The sequence below is a fragment of the Podarcis erhardii genome, assembly GCF_964252035.2.
Source record: "Podarcis erhardii genome assembly, chromosome: 11".
In the NCBI taxonomy this organism is placed as follows: Eukaryota; Metazoa; Chordata; class Lepidosauria; order Squamata; family Lacertidae; genus Podarcis; species Podarcis erhardii.
In genome coordinates this window covers 31,957,374-31,981,873 of record NC_138501.1, presented here as the reverse complement: position 1 = coordinate 31,981,873, position 24,500 = coordinate 31,957,374, and the positions used below count along the sequence as shown (strand labels likewise).

General features: G+C 41.5%; 2 protein-coding genes across 3 annotated transcripts in view; both read left to right on the top strand.

Moving 5' to 3' along the window:
• The window catches only part of DMGDH (dimethylglycine dehydrogenase), a 42,757-nt gene extending 40,834 nt beyond the window's left edge, over window positions 1-1,923 (top strand). For both annotated transcript variants that reach the window (XM_081881191.1, XM_081881190.1), the window contains exon 16: window positions 403-1,923. In XM_081881191.1, the coding sequence (XP_081737317.1) occupies window positions 403-618 (216 nt within the window). In that variant the 3' untranslated portion in view covers window positions 619-1,923. The remainder of the gene's footprint in view (window positions 1-402) is intronic.
• Window positions 1,924-6,349: 4,426 nt separating this feature from the next.
• Window positions 6,350-24,500, top strand: part of ARSB (arylsulfatase B) — a 68,881-nt gene continuing 50,730 nt past the window's right edge. The window contains exons 1-4 of the mRNA XM_081881206.1: window positions 6,350-6,681; window positions 15,255-15,441; window positions 18,751-18,941; window positions 20,849-21,056. Coding sequence (XP_081737332.1) covers window positions 6,391-6,681; window positions 15,255-15,441; window positions 18,751-18,941; window positions 20,849-21,056 — 877 coding nt within the window. The 5' untranslated portion in view covers window positions 6,350-6,390. The remainder of the gene's footprint in view (window positions 6,682-15,254; window positions 15,442-18,750; window positions 18,942-20,848; window positions 21,057-24,500) is intronic.

Here is a 24,500-nt window from a genome sequence, read left to right as displayed (position 1 = left end):
ATCTGCATGTGTCCATATCAATAGCTTTCATTTATATAAATGAAAGTTATTTCTTTAGAGTGGGGAATATTCTAAAAACTGTATTTATTACTTGAGGAATGTGATATATTTTTATGCTTCAGTGTAAGTTTGTAGGGTAGGTTTGTATGCAGCAGTCGAGCTATGTTGCTACTCAAGAACAGGTGATGCATGTGCAATATCTTTTTCCAGGGCACAAATTATTCTCTATGTTGAGATGCTCCCAGCCTTTTTTTTGGTTAAAGCAGACAAGATAACTATGTAACGTGCAGTCATGTGTTTGATTTTCTAACATACTGACTGTTTTATTGAATAATACAACCTACATCAATTGTGTAGGCTTCCATGCACTAAAACCTTTGTGATATTTGGGTAATTTTTCAGGTTATTGGCAACACCACATCTGGATGTTACAGCTACAGCACTCAGCAGAGTCTGGCTTTTGCATATGTCCCTGTGGAACTCAGTAAAGTTGGACAGAAACTGGAAGTTGAACTACTAGGCAAAAATTATCAAGCAACTATTATCCAGGAACCATTGATTATGACTGAGCCAACAAGAACACGGCTTCAGAAGAAGGGTGGAAGTGCTAAAATATAAACAGGCAGGCGTTTAATTCCTCAATATTAAGAGTCAATACTTGATTAGCATATTTCATTTGAGTTGAATGCAAATTACACATGAAATATGCAACAAAATAATACTTTACGTTTACTAATCATTAAGAATAAGGAACAATTTAAGAAACCACTGTTACTTATGCACATTAGTTCTTGCAAATAATGTACACCAAGTCAGTAAATAGCAGCAGCAACAGTCTTGAGTATGTTGTAAAAAAATGGGATAGTTGCAGTATGATTGAGCAAGTGGCAGGAGTCCTGGGCTACAGAGCATGTGGCAAATCTTTGTAGAAATGATGGTCTGATCACAAAGGAAAACAAAGTACTGAGGCTATAAGCCCATGAAGTGATGGGAATTTGAAAACAGTGAAAGCCTCCTAGCTAGGTTGGCACAGTGGTGAAATAAGTTCCATATCTGAAGCAAGGGTCTAGGTAACCAAACAGAAATTTACTTAGAAGACAGTTTTACCTTCAATGATTTTTGAACTTGCATTGCATATAAGGATGGGGGATAAATTCAGTTTGTATTTAAAGGTGAACTTATCTCATTTGCACTTTCTGAAACACTGCACAAGCCAAAAGATAGCTATCCTTTGAAATTCATAATTCTCCAATTTTGGGGGCATTTTTTCCCAACCAAATTGTGTGTATAAAAATGCATATACTAAGGTTAAGTGTGTATAAAAATGCATATATCTGTGAGATTAACATACAAAAATGCATTATATTAGGGGGAAATTGCTTTGCCATTTGTGCATATTAGGCAAAATTGTATGCACATATGTATACATAAGGAGAAATTCACAATAAATTACTATCTAATCTTCTAGGGGACATATGAAAAATGGTGAATCGATGTGGAACTCATAGAGCTTAAATTTAAAATGGGGGGGGTGAGAAACAGAGAAACTGAAATTAACAGATTCCTCCATCCCTATTTGCAAAAGAGCCATTTGGTTCACACCATTTGGGCTTTTTTAAAAAAAAGGAAATTGGGAAAGTAAATTGGAGATAAAACCAATGACACCACAGGGGTCTAGATTCCTAGGTACTCTAGTTGGTGATTTATATCAGAAAATAGGGAACCGTGTGTGTGTGTGTTTCTTTCTTTGAACACCTGTACAACAAAAATCTCTCATTTGAAACTTCATGGCTGGTGGGCTAGCCCTTCCAGAAAAATCTGTCTGAATAGCCTGTGCTAGATACCAAATCCATAAAACATTGATTAATTTCATACTTAAGCCATAATTTTTCCTTTTCATAAACCTAATACTAATGCTAACTTTTAAAACAATTCTGTGTCCCTGCTCACACTATTCAACACTAAATTTTCATTGTCCTATTTAAAGGTCACTTAAACAAAAATTGCTCAAAAGTGCAGAATCTTCCACAGAAACTGATACATCTAAGTCCTTCAGTAAAGAAGCTGACGCATAAATAAGACATGCCAGTAGAAACACAGTTTGAATAATGAGCACCTATTATTGCCAATGATTTAATGCAAGCTGACATTACATTGTACAGATCTGAGTATCTGTTTACAAAGCAGGTCGCAATAAAATATAGAAGCTGCCAGGATTGCCCATAGTGCTAGCTGGAGTGAGAGAGAGAAATCCAATTCAAAATTATTCTCTTATACTTTATATTATTTGGCCTATTTTCTTTAACCATGACAGGATCTGATTTTATTTTTTTAAGATGACATTGTTTGTAATCAATCACTTTTTACATCTTAGTTTGCCAATACATTCTTTTAGATGTTAAAAAGGATTAGAATTAAGCATATTTTATGTAGAAACAAAAATATATAAACACAGGGCACAATTTCTCTCCTGCCTCATTAGCTATAGAACTCATTTATAAAACTGTGAACAAAGGGAAACTTTTATCTCTCCACCTACCCCTTGCGGCTAGGTGCTTGTCCAGCCGTTATGTGGAATGGAAGGTCCATAGATGGATAGATAGATAGATAGATATCTCCCATAGTGTAGTCATCCTCAACCTGCTGCCCTCTAGAATATGGCCATGTGGCCAGGGGTTGATGGGACTTTTAGTGCAAAACATCTGGAGGGCACAATGTTGGAGAAGGTTGTTATGGTGGTACTGGTCTTTACTACACCACATGAGTGGGCTACTTGCTCTTGGAGCATGAGTAGCTTGCACACAGCACTTTGCATAGATGCTACTACGGGAGGTATGCATGCACACCCTACCCCAGATTTAAGCCTGTGCTTTGTGGAGTCCTTTACAGATTATTTATTTATTATATCTATAACATGCCAGGATTGGCTTCCAAAGCAGTTTACAATTAAAGCCTCTTAAAAAGGGACAATATAATTAAGGATATGTTTGTGAATAGAATAGATCAGGCCTTTTATATTAATTATTTATTGGTGTGATTTCACTCGCTGAATAATCATAAAATGTAAGTTCATACATGTTTGCAATTCCTGATGAATATCATATATTTTTGTTCCTTGCATTATTAAAATTCATACACTTTTTCCTTTCAAAGCAATGTAGTTTTTTAAAATCCCTTGTTCATGTTTTCATGTCGCCAATTTTGTAAGCAGATGGAGATTGTAATTCAGTGGTTTTGTAAGAAAGGTAGCTCTAGCAGTTATGCTTGAGAAATGCTGTCGACATACCTAGATTACTTAACTTGTTGCACACTAACTGACACAAGTTAAAGCAAGAAAATACAGAGAGACCTTACTTTTTTTTTTTTCTTAACTGCTTTCCTAAAGTTTAAGTCAGGCATAGGCAAACTCGGCCTCCAGATGTTTTGGGACTACAACTCCCATCATCCCTAGCTAACAGGACCAGTGGTCAGGGATGATGGGAATTGTAGTCTTAAAACATCTGGAGGGCTGAGTTTGCCTATGCCTGGTTTAAGTTTACAAATGTTTCAGTAAGAAGAGTTACACTGGGCAGCGCAGCTAACCCCACAAATAATTATTTTTATATACTGTACAATACAATAATAGTGCAGTCTCATCAAAATAGCCTCTGATTAATACACTATCTACAGTAGTGTCAGATCCCTAGCTGTCAGGTTCCCAGGTCCAATAGGCCTAGTGTAGTGAGGAGCATCCCAGAACAAGATAGGAGAACAGCAAGCAAATATAAGGTCCCAGACTCCTAGAGCATTCTACAGTAAATACAAGTAGCTCAGACTGAAGAGCAGACCGAGGACTATATGTTTTAAGAGTTGGTGGAGACGGATTGTCTTTAGGATAAGCTAGGATTGCCACCTAAATGGTACTCTAGAAATTCTTAACCCGAGGTACTACTTCCGGTTAGCGGAGTCTGTAACCCAAAGTGCTTGTAACCGAAGGTGTTTGTAACCGGAGTTACCACTGTACGTCCTTTTTCTTACCTGATTCGAAGCAGTCCTATAGGGAGAATGTTCTTAGCCTCCTGCTGGTTTTTTTTCACTAGTAGAAGACTTCTATCCTTGTTATCCTTTTAAAACTCACAAAAAAATAAAATCTAGTTGGTAACCCTCAGTGTCCACATGTGGCCTGCTAATGTATACAGTGGTACCTCGGGTTAAGAACTTAATTCGTTCCGGTGGTCTGTTCTTAACCCGAAGCACCACTTTAGCTAATGGGGCCTCCCGCTGCCGTGATTTCTGTTCTCATCCTGAAGCAAAGTTCTTAATCTGAGATACTATTTCTGGGTTTGCGAAGTCTGTAACCTGAAGCGTCTGTAACCTGAAGTAGCATAGGATAAATCAGGTTCTGATAATTGGGCTGTGCTATAACTGATTGTTAAATGAAAGAGAGGGAACAGAGACAAGCATACAAATTAGCTGAAATGTGAAGCGAAAATACATCTTGTCCTTGGTCTGGAGGAAGAGAGTGAAAACTGCTGCAGCTAACAGACTTGCCCACAGATCAGATAAAAGTGCTGCTGCAGTTTGGCAGACTATTGGGTGGGTGGTGGAGTCAACCCTGAAGAAAGTACCCCACAGGGTACTTGGAGGCTGCCACCCCCTTTAAGTTTGTATTGATGAATTTATCAATCTAGTAGAAGAAAATGAGCAATGCATTGTTAGGTGGTAATTGAAATAATATTTTTTGCTTCCAAAAAGTTGCCTATAAGCAAGTCACTGAATCAGTAAAGAGTAAGGCAAGAAGGAAGTGGCTGTGTTGCTGTTTCTTTAGCATTGTACTGATGTGGGTGGAGGTAGGCAAGTGATCTGGGTCTCAAAATGTTTAATGCTTCCATAGATTCTTCACAAATGAGAAATTCACTTTGTGACAAGTGGTTGATTGGAAATAAAGGGTGTGGTTGGTGGGAATGGTTGAGAGTGAGATTTGCATGTGGGAGTGTGCTATTTTTGGGGGATGCTATTGTGAAAGAAAGTTTAGGCACAGCTGCCTCCTTAGTTATTTTGCTTAGCAAATGATGCTTTAATATGTGAATTCTGATTGTACTTTTGTCTTTGATTTTTTACATGTAATGTTTACTGATGTTGATATTTTGTTTCACTGTTAATGGTGCTGTTTTAAATGTGAATCTTTATTACATTTTTGTGTATGATTGTTATTTGCAATGTTCTTTTCTAGTATTTTGTAATATTTGTATTTGATGTTGTATGATGTGCTGTAAACTGCTTAGAGATTTTCTTTCCCCATTCGACGTAAAACAGAATAGAAATAATAAAGTAAGATTCCTATGCTTCTAAGCCAGCTTTATAAACACCAGATCCATATAAGACAAGCATCTGTTAGTTTAGTGTTTTCTACAATAATAAACCTTGTTATTCTTCCATTTCTGCTGTTCTCAACATGGGTTCAGGATGTCCGGAGCACACTTGTAAGAGTTCTTAAGTTACGGCTTCCCTCCTTCACCCATTTGCAGTCACTAGATTTACCTATGCCTGAATTACAGGTTTTGCCTTTAACTGTCCTAGTAACCTTGGGCTCCCAGCCAACAGATAACAGTCATGGTTTCCAGTAGGGCCTGTAATCTTAACTCACTGCAGCTCAGCACAATGCCTAAGGCATGGGTAGGCAAACTAAGGCCCGGGGGCTGGATCTGGCCCAATTGTCTTCCAAATCTGGCCCACAGACGGTACGGGAATTAGTGTATTTTTACATGAATAGAATGTGTGCTTTTATTTAAAATGCATCTCTGGGTTATTTGTGGGGCATAGGAATTCATTCATCCTCCCCCCCCTCAAGATTGCTGACCCCTGGGCTAAGTCAAAGGATTGTGCCGTTCATAGAATAATGCTGCTGTGTTTTGCTTTAATATTTCCATTTTTTACCAGATGGTTTCTTTTTCATGGCTCTTGCACTTCAGCTGGAACATTCCCTTACAAGATTTCAAAATAAAACATTACTAAAGGAAGCCCATTTATGAGATGCACATTTTAACCAGCACAATTAACAAGAGAAACCATATCGTAAGCCTAGGGAAGGCACCAGAAGGATGTGGCAGCTGTTGCTGCAGCAGCAGCAGCAGGTCTTCCCTGGGGCATCCCCTTCCACCCCTAACCCCGGACCATGTACAGTACTGCTCTGTACTTCTTTAAGCCCTCTGGACAGACGCAGGCTGGGGATGGAGAGGGAGACGGGCAGGCTGGTGGTTCCTGTTTCATTTCGCTCCTCTGGGGGGCGGAGCTGACTGTGATTGGCTTCCTCCAGGGTGGGCGGACCATTTGCCCTCGGAGGCAGACTTGCAGGTCCCTGTGCCCTTCCTGCCCTGTGAGTTCCTGCTGGGGCTGGCGGAGGACTTAGGGATGCTCCAGCGGTTGGTGTTCGGGCGCTGCTCGCCCCCAGGGCTGCTGCTGCTGCTACTGCTATGCTTGGCGTGCACGTGCACGTGCCCGAGCGCTGCGCCTCGGCGGCCCGTCAACTTGGTCTTCGTGTTGGCCGACGACCTGGGCTGGGGCGACGTCGGCTGGCACGGCTCCGAAATCCGCACGCCGACCCTGGACGCGCTGGGGGCGGGCGGCGTGCGCCTGGAGAGCTACTACACGCAGCCGCTGTGCACCCCGTCGCGCAGCCAGCTGCTCACCGGCAGGTACCAGGTAGGCGGGAAAACGCGGCAGGATTGGACTTGCCCACGCGAAGGGCTTAGAGACTGAGCGAGGGACGTGTAGAAACTGTGGCTGAGGTGCTTCTGTCTTCCCGCGCCGGCATCTCTCCCTTGCCGTCGGTGGATTCCTGTGAGAATCTAAGCCTAACTTTCTAGCCCTCGCGGTTGCAGTTCGAATGAGTGGTTTCTAAAACTTAGGAACTGCTGAGGTCTTTGCGTATTGACCCATCTTAATTATCAGGGACAGTGGCGTAGCGTGGGGGGTGCAGGGGGGGCCGGCCGCACCGGGCGCAACATCTGGGGTTAGGGCAAATCCACGGGTTAGGGGGCGCAAATCCACGGGTTAGGGGGCGCAAATCCACGGGTTAGGGGGCGCAAATTACTTGCCTTGCCCCGGGTGCTGACAACCCACGCTACGCCACTGATCAGGGATATGTAATTTTTTTTATTATTATTTGAAAGTCACGCCCAAATCATAAGAGCGCTTCATTCGTGTAGCGCGTCACGTGTGTTTGTGTCTGTCCAGCAACAGACGAGCTACAGTCAAAAAGAGTCACGTCAGTTTGCTGTCAGAGCTGACTGACCATCTGAAATAAGGTTGAGGTTTGGGGGTTGTATTTCTGGGCAACGTATTTCTAGTTTTCTTTGCCCGTTGTTCTAAAAGTTATTAGCTCTTAACACTGAGAAGCCCGTATGCCCTGTAAACCTTAGCCCAATGATATATCTTGCAAAAATGCACAACGAATTCCTAGTACTGTATTGTTTTCGTAGTGCAAAGATACCATAGGAATAGATAATTATCTGGTTTGGGGAGACCTCTAGTGGCTGTTTAATATGCATTTCAGTAAGAGGTCAGGATTGTGTCTTTTGTAAACTTCTATAATTTGTTAGGGAATGCAACGTGTAATAATGAATATACTTTATTTTTGCATAACAGCAAGCAGTGTTTTCCAGTGACAACATATATTTTTAAGGGAAGGAGGAGCCACAAAGCTCCTTTTGGTTTTTATGTCAGCATCATGAATGAAACATTTTATCAGCAGAGCTGAGAAAGGAAACAGCTGATTAAAACTTAGCCTTCTCTCCTCAAGTTTCAGCGGCTGCCTCAGATCTAACTGACTTTCTGTTTGTGGGTGTTTCCTGCTGTCTATGATTCTGGGATTATCTCATAAAGTGGATGTGTGCCAATCACTCCGCTAGGAAGCCTGGTGTTTGGATTTGGGGCAAGGGTGCAGGGAGAAAGCAAAAGAAATGGTGCAACTGATGGCATTTCTTGCAGAAGCCCATATTGTGGCAAACCGATTGAATTCTAAAGTTCTGCAACACTCACGCTCCTTTACCTTATCCTGCTGGCAACGGAAACTGCTTGCACAAGCAGATGCTACTGTTAGCTAGTCCTACCACAGGCTGGACACTATTCAAGCTGTTGTTAGGCAACCTGGAGAATTAGTTCTGGGACGGCATCTCATTCTTTAGCAGCAGTGAGGAGGAACTTTAGTTTAGTGACAGAGGGCATGCTTTGCATCCACAAGGTCCCAGGTTCAATCCCTGCCTTCTTTAGTTAAAAGAATCAGGAAGCAACTGATGCAAAAGCCCCCTGCCTGGGACCCCAAAAAACTGCCGCCATTCACAGGTGGCTTCATTTTGATGTAATGATAAACCATGCTGAATGTAATGATAAACCATGCTAAAGCCCTGCTTTCTTTTACAAACCATGAGATGCCCCACAGATTATCAAACAAACTTCGAAGTCTTCGAAGTTTGGTTTGTTTTCCAGCTGCTACTGTTAGCCAGTTTTCCAGCTGCTCCCGCCTCCTGCCTTTGTAGTTTGCCTTGTAGTTTGGTGAGCTTGGGTGGTCATATAAATTGTGGTTAAGGAAAAGTGCTGTTTGCCATGTTTAAAAGAAACTAAGCTATGAGCCAATAACTGTGGTTTCAGATCATGGTTTTGTAGGTAATAGACAAAACAAAGTTCAGCTGCTGGGCAGTGTTCACACATAATGCTGTGCCATGGTTTAATAAACCATGCCCTAGTGTTATGTGCAAAACAGGGCAATGAATATTGTTTAAATCACAACCTTCCTTATACAAGATTGCAAACCCACCTATAAATTGAGAATATAAGCCTGATTAAGATGGTTGGTGCAACCAGTCATTTGACTGGTGATGAAGGAGGTCGATTCCAGCCCCCTGCCTTCTCCAAACATATTGTCCTGGCAGCATTAGCTATATGGATTGACAGATGGCACACACAAAGGAAGAAGGATTGGAGCCTTTGATTTCTTATGACAATAGAGTTGTTCATAGTTAGGACTCTGTATGCTACTTGCAGTTCATTCATTCATCAATGACCAATTTGAGAAAAGGAGAACTTAAACTATGCCCCATCTCTTTCACACTCTGGAAAGCTCTATAGCTTAGGATGGGCCTAATAGGATGCTCAATATTAGAGCATCTGCTCTGCTTGCATAATAGTCCAAGTTCAGTCCCCGGTATTTCTAGTCAGGACTGAGGGAGTTCCCTGTCTGAAACGCTGGAAAGTCTCCAATAGTCAATGTAGCTACATATCGGAGTCTGATTGGTAGGCAAATGCATGTGGAGGTTCTATTCCTTTTCCCCCAACTTTTGGGGTTTATTAGCCCAAACATCAAGGATTATTATTATTATTTGCAAGGGTTATCCAGTTGCTTTGCAGCTGCAAGTTCAGATCCAAGTAGCAGATACAGGAACAGGTAATAGTTAACATGAGATACAACATTGCTTTTTTAAAAAATGTATTCATGAGTACTAAGTTGCTATTTCTCAAATATTTCTCTTACTTTGTTAATATTGCAACTCAGGGACACAGCGTGAGTCCTCCACCCCTGCAAAGGGTTTTGCAGACATGTCGTGAAAGGGCCAGCAGTGTCCCCATCTTCAAGACTAACCACAAAGCCACTTTCTTCCCCCCCCCTCCTCCTGATCTTTAGTAGATATAATTCACCATTCCTAGTACAGGTGCCTTACTGTTATTTTCATAAAGGAATGAATGTAATACATGTTTCTCTTTTTAAAACTCATTTGCTCAATTCATTATGCAGTTATTTCTTTTAGATATAGGCCTTTCACAAATTGTGTTTTGTTTTATCTGTGATCCATAACCTACTTTGCTTTTCTCCCTGCGGTTAATCACTCTTTACAGCCTTTGAAGAAGATCGTAGCCAGAGGCTAAATATTTGACCAGATGTTCTCCTTATCTACTCCTGCATTTTTCCTATTTCAGTAGGTTTTAAAAACAAAATATTTTCTAGATAGGAGCTGTTCTGGTAAGACCTTGTAAGCCATAAGAGACTCTGCTACTGGGACATTTGGGGAAATGTTCTGCAGCAGCCATATAGTTCCTGATACTGGATATGCAGCATTTTTCACCAGTCATGACCAGGTGACCTGAGAAATCAATAGGGGCCTGGCTGGTTCTACATACCCTTTGCTTCAGCTTCCTTGGATTCCCTAATTAGGCTGGGAACCATACAGATTTCTTGCCTTGGACCATGTCTTCTTCTGGCCCCTTGATCTTCATCTGCCCCTGCTGTGATCCCAGCCTATTCCATCCTGACTGGGCTTTGGTGACCCAGTTATTTCATGATGTGTAGAGATGTCTTAGACTTCTGCTTTTGTAACAGTAACTAGTGGCCAATTGCTATGATACCAAGGGAAGGAGAGCTGGTATATCTGGAAGAGGCCCTGGAGGGCACAGCTCACCTCCCTGATTTGCTCCCCGGCTGAAATGAAAGGTGGTCATCTCCTATTTCCTAATAGTGACCCAGAGGGCAATTTTATTTCCTCTTCCGTTTTAAGTATAGGGTAGTGGTTTCTTCACAAGGATGTTCTGTGTTCTACATCCACTCTTTGAAGCATGAGGCCTCTGAACACTTGCAAGGAACCACAGTTGGGGAGAGACCTGTTACATCCAGTTCCCACTTTAATACAGTGGTAATAATAAATAATAATAAATTTTATTTATATCCCGCCCTCCCCAGCCGAAGCCGGGCTCAGGGCGGCTAACAACAATAAAACAGTACAACAGTACAACACAACACAACACTCTAAAATCATTCATTATAAAATTAATTCAAATCAAACCACTGGCAACCATTCGGCCAGAGCTCCACGAAGATTGCTGAAGGAGGGAGTCAGGCTGTGCCCTGGCCAAAGGCCTGGTGGAATAGCTCTGTCTTGCAGGCCCTGCGGAAAGATGTCAAGTCCCGCAGGGCCCTAGTCTCTTGTGACAGAGTGTTCCACCAGATCGGAGCCACAGCCGAAAAAGCCCTGGCTCTAGTTGAGGTACCTCGGGTTAAGTACTTAATTCGTTCCGGAGGTCTGTTCTTAACCTGAAACTGTTCTTAACCCGAAGCACCACTTTAGCTAATGGGGCATCCTGCTGCTGCCATGCCGCCGGAGCACGATTTCTGTTCTCATCCTGAAGCAAAGTTCTTAACCCGAGATACTATTTCTGGGTTAGCGGAGTGTGTAACATGAAGCGTATGTAACCTGAAGCGTATGTAACCCGAGGTACAGTACCACTGTATTTGCATGCTGCTTTTCCAACAGCCAAGCTGAGCTCAAACTGGCTCACAACAAGAACAAAACATTATCAAACGGGGTGCTCCCTAATAGAAAAGAAATAGGCAATAAAATACAATAAATGCAGTAACAGAATAAAAATGATATAAAATAGTAAAAACCACAAAATAAAACAGTCATGTTGGATATATATACAGTGGTACCTCAGGTTAAGTACTTTATTCGTTCTGGAGGTTCGTTCATAACCTGAAACTGTTCTTAACCTGAAGCACCACTTTAGCTAATGGGGCCTCCCACCACTGCCGCATGATTTCTGTTGTCATCCTGAAGCAAAGTTCTTAACCCGAGGTACTATTTCTGGGTTAGCGGAGTCTGTAACCTGAAGTGTATGTAATCCGAGGTACCACTGTATATTAGCAACACCAATCAGCCCTGCAGCATGAAAAAGAAAAAAAAGCTCTTAATGTTGCTCACCTATGATGTGCATATTTAATTCCTGTCTCTCACACAGGAGGGCAGATTCTACCTACAGACTTTCCCTGGGGGTAGAAACCAATTCTATCTTCCTGAAGCCAGCAGACAAAATATGCATGAAACCCATATTATAATAGCCAGAGCCTGAAGAAGAAAGAATAGAAATGTGCTACAAACCTGGCATACAGCACTCATTTCCCTCCTGTCTCCCACCCAGAGGAACGAGATCAATGGCAACAGGTCCTCACCTGGAAGATGAAGCAGTTTCCATTCTCCTTCCACTAGTTTCCCCACCAGCAGATAATAAAAATTCTACACAACTCATATAAGCTAGGAGGTTGCAGAAAAATGTGGAGTTGTACAACTTCATATTTTTATATAAATCTAGCTTAAAACAACAGGTCAACAAAACTTTGTGATGTCCCCAAAGAGACAGATCCATTTGGTGTCTTCCCTTTGGGGTTGACCCTTATGGGGTGGCCCCCACCCTCACTCTCACATCATATGAGCTGGATGCTTTATAGCTGAATATTCTTCCCATGAGCATCTAGGTGGCCACAGTGAGAATGGGAGGCTCGACTAGATAGACATTTGGCTTGATCAACAAGGCTCTCTTTTTGTTCTTTCATGGGAGCACATGGCTACTTTGAGTTCTTGCTATTTCAGCCAGTCTGTCCATAAACTGAAAAACTGGGGAATGAGCACAAGATAAGAACAGTGATCTTTTTCTCCTCTGTCTAAGGAGCCTTTGTGTGTGCGCTCTCTCTCTTTTAGTTCACCTCTTTGTTTTGGTTGATATAAAAGGGGGGGGGGAAGCTAATTTAAAACAGTAGTAGTAAAAAACAGTCTGGGGTGTTAGCCATTCCTCTGCTGATCACCAGCCTGTCTTGCTAAAACTGCCCTATAGTTTCATATATATTTTCAGAGCTTTTTATTTCCTGAAAGGAAGCCATCTATGTCAATTCAGCCTGGCCATCTGCTTTCCAATCAGAAATGGAAATTTATATTTTACTGCATTGGCAAGTGATATTGACCGCCCCTGTTAGTTGCTCATGAAAACCTGCCGCCAGGTGCTTTTCACCCTCACTAGCAAGCGGCACTCCATTTCCATCACTGGTAGGGCAGGCTAGAGAATTTGCAGAGAACAGTGGACGATTTTGAAACATTTTAAAATACTTTTTTTTTTTTACATGAAAAGAGCCCAATGGAAAATATGCCTTGCTTGGTTCCCAGTTCATAGCCATTTTCAAAAATCACATAAAGAAAGATTAATCCTGTATCTTATTGATGTTAGTCCTCAGCTATTCCTTCCTTACACTTGATCATAAATCTGTTGTTAGATCACCGTTCAGAGTTGCATGTGACAGTTTTGAAGATTTTCGTATTAACCTTCTCACAAGTATAATAAAACCAGAAGACTAGAGCACCTTCATAGTGTTTTTTAAATGTGCAATACATATTTGACAGTGATTTTTACCTGAGAGAGGCATGCAAAGATATGTAAATTGATGCTTTGCTTTCTTTAGAATTTTTAATAAATCTGGCTGTTCATGAAACTCATCTTTGCTGTCTCTAGATGGTTGGTGGGTCATCTGTTAAGGAAGTCAAATAATGCATTTGGGCTTTCTGGCAATAACAGTGAATTTTCTTTTCAGATTATATTTCCATTTTATGTTTATGTTCAGTTTCAGTAGCTCCCTTGTTTCTTTGCTTTCTAAAGCCAGCTAGAATCCTCCATTTGGGTAATCTTCAAGCTCACTGGTTCTTCTGATTATTATGTTTGGCTGGCAAAAATCTCCTCATTTTGCTAGATGATATAATTTTGGCTAATTATGATACATTTGGTATTCCTCTTTTAAGAACTGCCTTCCAAAATAGCTTAATGAAACCATGACTGGAAAAATGAGATACAAGTATTTGTCATTTCTGTGGTTAGTGGTTCAGAAGCTGGAAACAGATTTTGCATTTAATTGAAGCTTGCAACTTTGGGGAGGACTTTGAGAGAAACGCAAAACATTTCACAAGTGTATGTTGTAATGTTGTACAGGTGTACATGGCATTTGATGGAGGAGTTGAATGCAAAGTGTTAGGGAACAGAATGTTTTAATAGTCCTGTATGTGACAGATTTGATGATCATGAGATTCTGTTTTGAATAGTAATCAGATTCCAACTTTAGGAAGGCCACAAAACTTCACTCCCTCTTCATGACTGAAAGCAGTGATGGCCTACAGCAATATGGGGGAGCCACCATGGGGGAGCCTCAGGTCTAATTTGGTTGTTAACACCATTTGAAGCAAAGCTCTGTCATCTCCAATCTAAGCTCTAAGGGCAAAGTTGGAGATAAGGGATCTATTGTCTCCCATCTTAGCACTAAGCATTACAGCTCTAAGAAGAGAGAGAAACCTGTGCCTGCCACCAGCTTGAAATTAGAATTTCCTGTTGTCAGATGTTGCCAGGTGATTGACATATGAATGGCCTTGCCCACCTGTCAACAGTGGCCTGCAGAGGGTGGGCAAATTCTGGATCCAACCTTTGGGCTGCAAAGGTTTTCCGGAGGTTGAGTAACTTACTGTGGGCCCCAGTCTATGCAGACATTTGTACCCTTTTGTGCTCTGTCACTGGGTGCAAGTCAACATTGCACAATTACTGATGTTCTACCTGCACAAGCATATCAGCTTGCCAGACAGAATGAACCCCCATTTCCTTCCGTGTGCTGTTCTGGACCCACTCTGTTCTCCAGACCCACTCAGGGCCAATTTCAGTCAGCACACAGTGGAGAAGGGGTGGGGAGAAGCACGAATGTTCAAGCGGAAGCCCTTACACAGGGGAGGAGCCCTCTGAATCAGGCCAAAGGTCCATCTAGTCCAGCATCCTGTGCCTAAAGATAGGTAATAAAGGCACCAGGCAAGCCTCCCTGGGGAGAGCATTCTACAAGCGGAGAGCCACCACAGGAAAGTCCTATTCTTGAGTTGCCACCCTCTGGACCTCTCATGGAGGAGGTGCTTGAAGAAGGGTCTCAGATGGTGATTGCAGGATCTGGGTTCATTCATATGGAGAGAGGCAGTCCTTGAGATATTGCGGTCCTCCATGAGGACACTGACCAGGGAGTAAGCTCCGCTGAGCACAGTGGAGCTTGCTTCTAAGAAAACATTTATTAGAATGGCGCTGTTGAGTATCCTTCAGTTGGGTAATAGCTCCGTTTTCAAGCCGCACCAGGTACCTTTCCCCCATAACTCCTATGTGTTAGACATGGCAGTTCTGTGTTTTGCTTCCTTTCATTTGGATTCATAGCCTAGATGTCCTGCAAATGTACACCAATTACTTTTAAGTGATTTCCCACCCTGCACACAGTTGCTGCTTATTTTTCAGTATTTCTAAGATGTGATGTATTTAAAGTTTCATTATTGATCTGGGTATGTTAGATTTGTTTTCCTCTAAATATGAACGTGTTGCTGTGCAGATAGCGCTGCCTGCGCATCAGAAAATTATGGTGTAACCGATGTGTAAGGTACACTTGTTTTCATTAGATCCATACAGGTTTACAGCATGAAATAATTTGGCCGTGTCAGCCCAGCTGTGTCCCACTGCATGAAAAACTCCTGCCTGAGCTACTTAAAGAGGCAGGATATGTTACCCACATGGTGGGAAAGTGGCATTTAGGAATGTACAGAAAAGAATGCCTTCCAACCCGCAGAGGATTTGATACTTACTTTGGTAAGTGACGTTTACTTTATTCCTCCTTTGTTTTCATTGGATGGTCCAGCAGTCAATAATTTGTTCTGGCTTAGTAAGAACATAAGATGAGCCTGCTGGTTCATCCCAGTGGCTGATCTAGTCCAGCATCCTGTTCTCACAGTGGCCAACCAGATATCTGTGGAAAGCTTGAAAACAGGACCTGAGCAAAAGAGCAGTCTCCCCACTTGTGATTCCCAGCAACTGTCACTCAGAGGCATAACTTAGCCATCATGGCTTACATTTTCCTTAAAGCAGCATTTCCCAACCTAGTGGATCCCAGATGTTTTGGGCTCCAAATACCAGTTAGCTCATCTTGGAGCATGGCCAGTCATTGGGCCAGGATGATGGGAGCTGTAGTTGAAAACACCTGGATGGTACAAGATTGGGGGAAGCTGCTATGGAGGCTTTGGGGGATGGTGTAACAGCGTGAGGAGGACGAAGGCATAAGGTGCTAATTTCTACCAAGTACAGAAGTCTGATGCATCAGAGATGTCACCTTATTCTGCCTCTGAGATAATGATTTCTCAAAAGTTGTTGCAGGGGCCTTTTGTGACCATGGAGGCATTGACTTGTGTCACTGATTTGTATCTGCGATACCAGATACCAGAACAAGAATCACAGCTGAAGGACTCTGTATTCAGGAAACCTAAGCTGGGGAATTAGAGCTTGTGTTCTATCACTAAGTTATGCCCAACTTATAACCTCTCTGTGGCATGGAATTTTCTGGATGTGAAGTGCTGGATGGGATGAGTTGAAATGATGAGTTTTGTATGGTGGATTGAGTGAAAAGAAAAATAAAAGCATATAATGTAAATGTGTGGAATGTATGAAATACTGAAAAGATTTGATTTTTCTTCTGTCTTCCATTCAGAAATAAGCGAAAATGTGTATGGAACACATTTATAGTACAGGAAATGTCTCTGTCTCCCAGAAACAATATTGTCACATGCTTGTACATAAAACGCCAAAATGGAGCAGAAATTGCCTGCTTTTTACTTGGCTCTTGTTGGCTGTCTTCAGGGACCATGTGTCTTTGTTCTTGGTTTGTTCCATCATTTTACTATTATGGATGGCCATGCATATGAGTTATGAATTATAATGAAAATCTTGGGTGCAGTCCAACCAAGGGCATTGCTAAATCCTTAAAAGCATAAAGGCACAGAACCGTGACAGAGATTTGCATAACATTTGCAGATGCTAATTTATATGTATAGATTTAGGCTGACTGTCAGGAAAAATCGCTTAATAAGCAAGTTAAAAACCACAAAATAAAGTTTTTTTAAAAGGGGAAGAAGTAGGATATGTGGGGCATGGTGCAAAAGACGGGCTCAGGCCCCCAGGGCCATACCTTCACAACAGGAGGAGACTCAGCTAGTGGACCAGATTCCTCCTTGCCCCATCTGCAGCCTCCTGCATGCCCTAAAAATCTATTGAAGGAGCATGGGGGCAGGAGGAAGAGGAGAAGGGCAAGCCCCATTGCATAAGCAGAAGTCTCCTGCAGCACTGGATGTCACACATTGATTGCAAACTGATACTGGTAATGAGTTGTCAAAGAAATAAACAACTATCTGACTTTTAGAAGACATCTGTTTTTAATGTTTGATGTTTTATTGTGTTTTAAAAATTCTGTTGGGAGCCACCCAGAGTGGCTGGGGAAACAGCCAGATGGGCAGCATATAAATTATTATTATTGTTATTATTATTATTGTTATTGTTGTTATTATTTTATTAATTATAGAGCTGGATGTGGGAATTTAAGATACTAGGATCTGAACCTTGCAAAGACTAGGAAAGACTGACTTGGGTACAATAGCCATAATGGTCAAATTGAGGGGTTCCCCCCAATACAATTTTGAAAGACAATAAAATGCATTGTAGGATTTCCCCTTTTGTATAGAAATGTGCATTTTTCACAGTTAACACAAGCTCCTTACACAATGCTGTTTCAGTGTTGTCAGGTGCACTTCCAGAAAAAAATTTAAAAATTGGAAACGTCAAAGGCCATGTTTAGGTAACTGAGGGTGTAACCCGTGCTATATCGTGGCATTGGCACACTGCTAATTTTAATTATCTTTTGGATGTTTAGTATCTGTTTTTGCCTACCTTTTATTGATAATTCTGGTTTTGTTTGTAATAAAATCTCTAAATTATTTAAAATCATGTGGCATAAATTTTTTGTTAAATATAATAAAGAAATATAGGACTTTCATTTGCTCAGTGTGACTGCAAACTGGAGGAGCTGCCTATTAACTCTTACTATCCATTGGTGTTAACCCTGATTTTTGTATTTGTGTCTGTTAAATGGCACTAATTTGTGGCAAGCTAGCTGCAGAAGGATTTTATTTGGAAATCCTTCTGTTCTGTTTGGAAATGGGGATACTTTATTCTGGAAAGACTGTCTCACTCACCAGTTGGTGTCAGCAGGAGATTGGAAATGTTTGAATAGCTTGCATGAAAAATACTCTTTGCAACATAGAAATAGCTTAGTAATTCTAGCTTCAGCTGCAAGAATTATTATAGGGTTTTTGTTTCGTTTTGTTTTATCTTGGCTGCTGTGGCTTTTCATCTTTGACGTTCCATCATTTCAGTTTCAAAATCTCTCATGCACTTGCCAGTTTAAAAGCATCATTGGACTCCTATTAACCATGCAAGCATGGAAGCAGATGTTAACGGTTTTTGTTTTTAGTTTTTTAATGGTGGGGATGAGAGAGTTTGCCAAATGATTTGTTGACTTGTTTTATAAAAACAATCCTATTTAGTCCTGGTATTCCGCCCCCTCTCCCAGGTGTACCAGACCAGGTAAATTCCTCCTTTTTACTGACTTGCAAAGGGAGCTCCAAATATTACTGTCATTCTGCTTTTAAAGACTCTCCTACTGAAATTGTCACAGGCATGATTCTGTGTTGATTCCTTGGTGGTGGTTTCCTGTTTGTGGAATGCCCTCCCCGGCGAGGCATGTCTCCCTCCCTCATTATTGGCTTTCAATATAAATTAAAAAACATTCCTGTTTATCCAGGCTGAAGGATACTGACCATGGCAACCATGAAATTTGCAGCTTTGAGGGTATGTGATGGTTTTTAAATGGTTTAGATACTCTAAAAGTTTTAGAATGTTTTTTATTTTGTTTGCTAATGTTTTAAATATGTTTTATTTTAAATTGTATTGTTTAAACATTTTGATGTTTGCTTCCTTGGGCTCCTTTGAGAGGAAGGGTGGGAAGAGAAATGTAATGAATACATAAATTTAATGAATACATAAAAAGTGAGACTTAATATTTCTCTTTTTTAGGTTACCTTCTTGGAAGTGAAGATTACTATTCTCACGAGCGCTGTGTGCCCATCGAAGCGAAGAACGTAACTCGATGTGCTCTCGATTTTCGAGAGGGAGAAGAAGTTGCAGATGGATTTAAAGACATGTACTCTACTAATGTGTTTACAGAAAGAGCAGTAGATCTTATAGCTAATCACCAGACTGAGAAGGTACAATTCTGTCTCTTTCTTAAAATATAAAGTTGGAATTAATACATTTTGATGCATTTATGAACAGACGCTTTGGTGCAGCTACCTGTTCTTAGCCCCATTATAGTCGTAAGTTCATAATCGGGAATTTAACAATGTATTAGGGGGAAGACATTGACAGGGCTGTCCTACAAAATAGATCAGAAAGAAACTGAATTCAGTTTCTCAAACATTTTCTTTGGTTTTTCTGCTCCTTGCATGATAAATTTGATAGAGCAGTTTCAAAATACTGTAATATTAGTTTGTTTAAATCTCGGTGGCAAAACTTGTACCAGTGCTATCTGCTTGCAGCACCTGTGGCTGCCAATGTGATGTAGTGAATAGTGTTGTGCTTGATGGTTGCATTGGTTCAGTTCCTTCTTCATTCACTGGCTCCCTGTGGCCGTCACTGTGGCTGCAATCCTATACATGGTTGTCTGGTAAACAACCCCCTTTAGCTCAGTGGGACCGACTTCACCTGCAAAAGATTTCCATGTATGCCTCTGCCACATCACTCTTAGGTCTCTCATTACCTAAGGTTGGTGTGGAGATAAAGTTGGAAGAACCTTATGTATGCTGCCTTTAGGTCCTTGGTAGAAAACCATGTATGTTATTATTAATATTGCATTGATATTATTAATATCAATACATTGTTAAACCAGGTGATCAATTAGATATTATTATTAAATATCGGTACAGTGGTACCTTGGTTCTCAAACAACTTGGTTCTCAAACACCGAAAACCTGGAAGTAAGTGTTCCGGTTTTTGAATGTTTTTCGGAAGCCAAATGTCCAATGTGGCTGTTGGCTGTTGTTTCCGGGGCACCACCAATCAGAAGCTGCACCTTGGTTTTCGAACAGACTTCCAGAATATATTAAGTTTGGCGCTTTTGTTTTTGCTATTTGCGTTTTTGTTTTTGTGGCTTTTTCGGTTAATTTGTTTTTGTGACTGTGTGGAACCCAGTTCAGCTACTGATTGATTGATTGATTGATTGATTGTGTGACTGCGGAAATGGATAAAAGCCTCCCATCCAAACAATGACTACCATCAGTGCAGGTAAGAAAAAATAATAATTTTTATTTTTATAATCTACAATACTGTCTCATTTATTTTATAGTACAGTACATTGATGATTGCTTTCATTTAATGGATCAGTGGTCTACTTAGATAGTTTTGCATTACTTTCTATGGGAAAATGTGCCTTGGTTTTGGAACGCTTTGGAACGGACTTCCGGAATGGATTAAGTTTGAGAACCAAGGTACCACTGTAATGTTAAATTTTAACATTATTATTAAATACTCATCTAAACTGCTTAATGTTAAACATCTCAAAGCAATAAACAGTAAAAACTGTCAATATAAACCACAAAAAGAAATCAAAGATGCAATACAATACCATAAGGTACAAACAGGGAGAAGTCCAGCCTTAGTGGCCCAGGAAAAACTGAGAAAAGAAAGTTTCATCTTTAAAAGATGTCTCAGACAGATTATACAAAGAGTACTCCCTGTCCTGCACCACTAATGTAGCATGTCTGACCCAATTACTGGTGTGCCCTGCTCTTAAATATTTCTAGACTTCCCTAATGAAAGCAAAAATTGAATTTGAAGGTCTGCCTGGAGTTAGATCAGCTTATGGCCCTCCAGATGTTGTTGGACAGCAACTCTCATCATCCTTGACTGCTGGCCATTCTGGCTGGGGCCAGTGGAGTCTGGCAACATCATAAAAATGGGGATGTCTTCAATTAAATATTCTTTTATCCTTGAGAACTGAAGACAGAAGGCAGGAAGGAAGCCAGTAGTTGCAGCTGGAAGCTTATCAGCCAGTATGCTGATTATGGCATTTAATGATGCGGTCTCTTTTTTTGGTGTTGTGCCTTTTTTGCGACAGCCTCTCTTTCTCTACCTTGCTCTGCAATCAGTCCACGAGCCTCTTCAAGTACCTGAGAAATACATAGAGCCATATTCTTTTATCAAAGACAAAAAGAGACGCAAATATGCAGGAATGGTGTCTATTATGGATGAAGCTGTGGGAAATGTCACTGCAGCCCTGAAGAAGTACGGCCTTTGGAACAACACGGTTCTAATATTTTCTACAGGTAAGGTTAACAATTAGATATATTATTGGCAATTTTTTATTGGCTATTAAGCTGATTATCTAGCAGGGAAAATGGAGGTTGGGAAAGAATGCTGAAGGCTTACTTGGTATCTGTGTAAGGAATATAACCCCCCCCCCCAAAAAAATCGTAAAACTCTTAATAAACCGTCCCTGCAATCCTAAGACACAGCTACCCATTCTGTTGGCTACAACAGAATGTTTCTGTCAGCAGGGGCAGTTGGAGAGCGCTAGGAAAGATTTCTGGGCACCACGTTAGTGACCCCTTGAGAAGAAAAGCAGTCCAGAGCTAAGGCTGCGTCGGTGAGACTCTGCAACCAAAGAACACATGTGCTTCTTCTTTACTTTGTACGACACCTGGAAAAAAAGACCCAAGTTGCTTTGCTTTGTTGCAGTCTTGATATGATAGGGCAATTTGCAGCATTTACATTGATAGATACTACTGCAATTAATCCTACTTGTAGCCAAAATTGCAGTGGCAGTTTCCGTGTGCTGGAGGGGTGGGGAGGAGTTCTGAAGTGGGGAGCTGGCTCCTTGTGTGAGGCTCGCACAGATGCCGCAGTTTGAGCCTGGGGCCATCTGCATTCCAAGCAGATGCTGTCTGTGCCACTGAGCTATGGCCCTTAGCCTGCTGTTTGTTGTGGCTTCTTAATGTGTACAGTCATACCTCGGGTTAAAGACACTTCAGGTTGCATTTTTTTGGGTTGCAGACCGCTGAAACCTGGAAGTACCGGAACAGGTTACTTCTGGGTTTTGGCAATCGCACATGCGCAGAAGGCTAAATCGCGCTTTGCGCATGCGCATATGTGCTGAATTGCAACCCACACATGCGCAGACACGCCACTGTGGGTTGCAGACTCTGCAGGTTGCAAATGTGCATCCCACACAGATCACGTTCGCAACCCAAGCGTCCACTGTACCCATGTAGTCAAATATTATAGTAAACATGCTTCTGTTTTAGTGCTAAATACCGGAAAGTGTGGGAAGCAATAAGTGGGGCTTCCACCTAACAGAGGCTTAACGGAGGCTTGATAGGCAGAAATTCAACAGACTTGCCTGTTCCAGGCAAAAAAATAAAATGATGGGGAAGGGTGATGTACTTTATCATTGTCACCAGAGGGCACCATAAGATGCGAAGTAGGGCTTCTCTTGTGACAATGATGTTTGATAGAGCCCACATACTAATTTATTTCCACGGTGCATTGTTGGTTCAAAGTGTAGCCCTTTTTACCGCTAACACTAGGAGTTTTCAGCCTTTGTCACAGTGTTCCTCCCAAGGGCAGAAAACAAAACAATCTGTGTACGTCCCCCTCCGCCAACGGCTGCTACAAACTAATCAACATCCTGTTCCTATTTGGCATCCTGGAGAGTGTTTGTGTTGGGCCTTCTTCTGTAGGTGGAAATGCCAGAGAGTAATTTGGTCCTGTGGACAACATGAGCTGATGCAGTACAGTGGTACCTCGGGTTACAGACGCTTCAGGTTGTAGACTCCGCTAACCCAGAAATATTACCTCAGGTTAAGAACTTTGCTTCAGGATGAGAACAGAAATCGTGCTCCGGTGGTGCAGCGGCAGTAGGAGGCTCCATTAGCTAAAGTGGTGTTTCAGGTAAAGAACAGTTTCAGGTTAAGAACGGACCTCTGGAACGAATTAAGTACTTAACCCGAGGTACCACTGTATAACGATTAGACTAGTGTCAGGCTAGGACTGCTGAACCCAAGTTCAAATCCCCACTCAACTGTGAAGCTCACTGTGTGACCTTGAGGCAGCCGCTATGTCTCAGCCCAGCTTTCACCTCACAGGGTTGTTGTGAGGACATAATTGGGGGAACCCATGAGCTGCTTGGGGCTGGATAAAAGTGTAACAGACATGCATAGAATTACATCTCCTTTTGCCCCTCACCCACACCTGGCCTAACACTTGTATAGTACATTTTAAGTTGCTTACAAAGAGCTACACATACCTTGTCCCAATAATCCTCACAGTAGCCATCTGTGGAAGGCTAGCGTGATTATCTCCATATTGTAGGGGATTGTGAGACTGTGGCTGAGAGATTGTGGGTATCTTACAGTCACCTTATGGTTGAGGAAAGATATGAATATGAACCTGATATAGCCATAGAACCGACTTCTCCACGTTGCTCCAGTATGAAAACTAATATCTGGGCATCTTTCTGAAACATAGCCTACTCTTTGAGATGGCCTTTGGAGTTCAGAGATAAGTTGGAAAAGGAACTTCTTTTTATTTTGCTCTGAGTCCTCTTTGTTTTTTACTCCTCTTAAAAAACTCCACTTGGGTTTGGGTGGGCTATTAATCTAAATAAATAATATAGTGAAATATGCATGAGTCTAAAACCTGAATTGGTTCAATTTCAGCTGAATGATACCAGTATAACAAAAGGTATAATAAAATTATGGTGGCATTGTTTTAAAACAACATATAAGAACTTAAGTAGTTAAATGTGCATATTTCAGAGGACAACAGGTACAAGCCAAGCCTTTTGCTGCTTTGGTGTAAAGACACTAAAATGTTACTGTGTGTAAATATAGTGGAGTGGGGGGGCCATCACTGTTTTGCAGAATGAGGCTAAGTTTCCATTTCATTCATTACCAGCTAGCAATTGGTTGACGTATGCCTGGGACCCTACAAAGATCCATATTGTTTGCCCCTAGAGAGAACTGCAGTGTTCTACAGATCCTATGCAACCAGATTAAGATTTGAAATGATGAATTGATTCTTAATATGTGTGACTGGGGAGGAGCTTTGGAGTTCAAATTGAGGACAGCGGTCTTCGCAGATACATACCTTGAGCTGCTTGTGCACAGTGTAGGTCTTTGATGTATTCATTAAATGTCTGGCATCAGTGGGAGTATAGAGAGGCCCATTCTGCAAGTGATTATAGACAGCATACACACACATCTGTGTGCGCACACACACACACGTGCACACACACACACAGTGTCTTAAATTGTTCGGTGCATAAGTTCAAGAGTCCAGTTCAATGGGAATGCCAGAGGTCAGAAATCATCTTGCTTGGTTGAGCTATGAATTGGAGCTTTCATAGAGGTTGCATAGCTGTAGTAAATACTATTAATCCTCCCCTTTCATAAGCACTGGAAGGATTCACCCACACAATTAAAAAACTTAATAATGGGAAAAAATGACATGCTTTTATTGCTATCTTTGGCAGCCGGTTCTAAATTCTTCATCCAAGCTGAAGTGTACAGAAGAGCTGCTTCTAGGCTTGCCCCCTGCTTCAATCCAGTCCTCAGCCTCATGCCTTTTTAATAACTAAATGTTTCAGACATTCCATATCAGTACCACCCTCTATAATTCTGGATATATTTAGTCTCCCTTTTATTGTTACAAATATAGATAGTTCAGACTTGTCAGATTGTTCCTTTTTTCCACAGAGGGATTCCAGATGC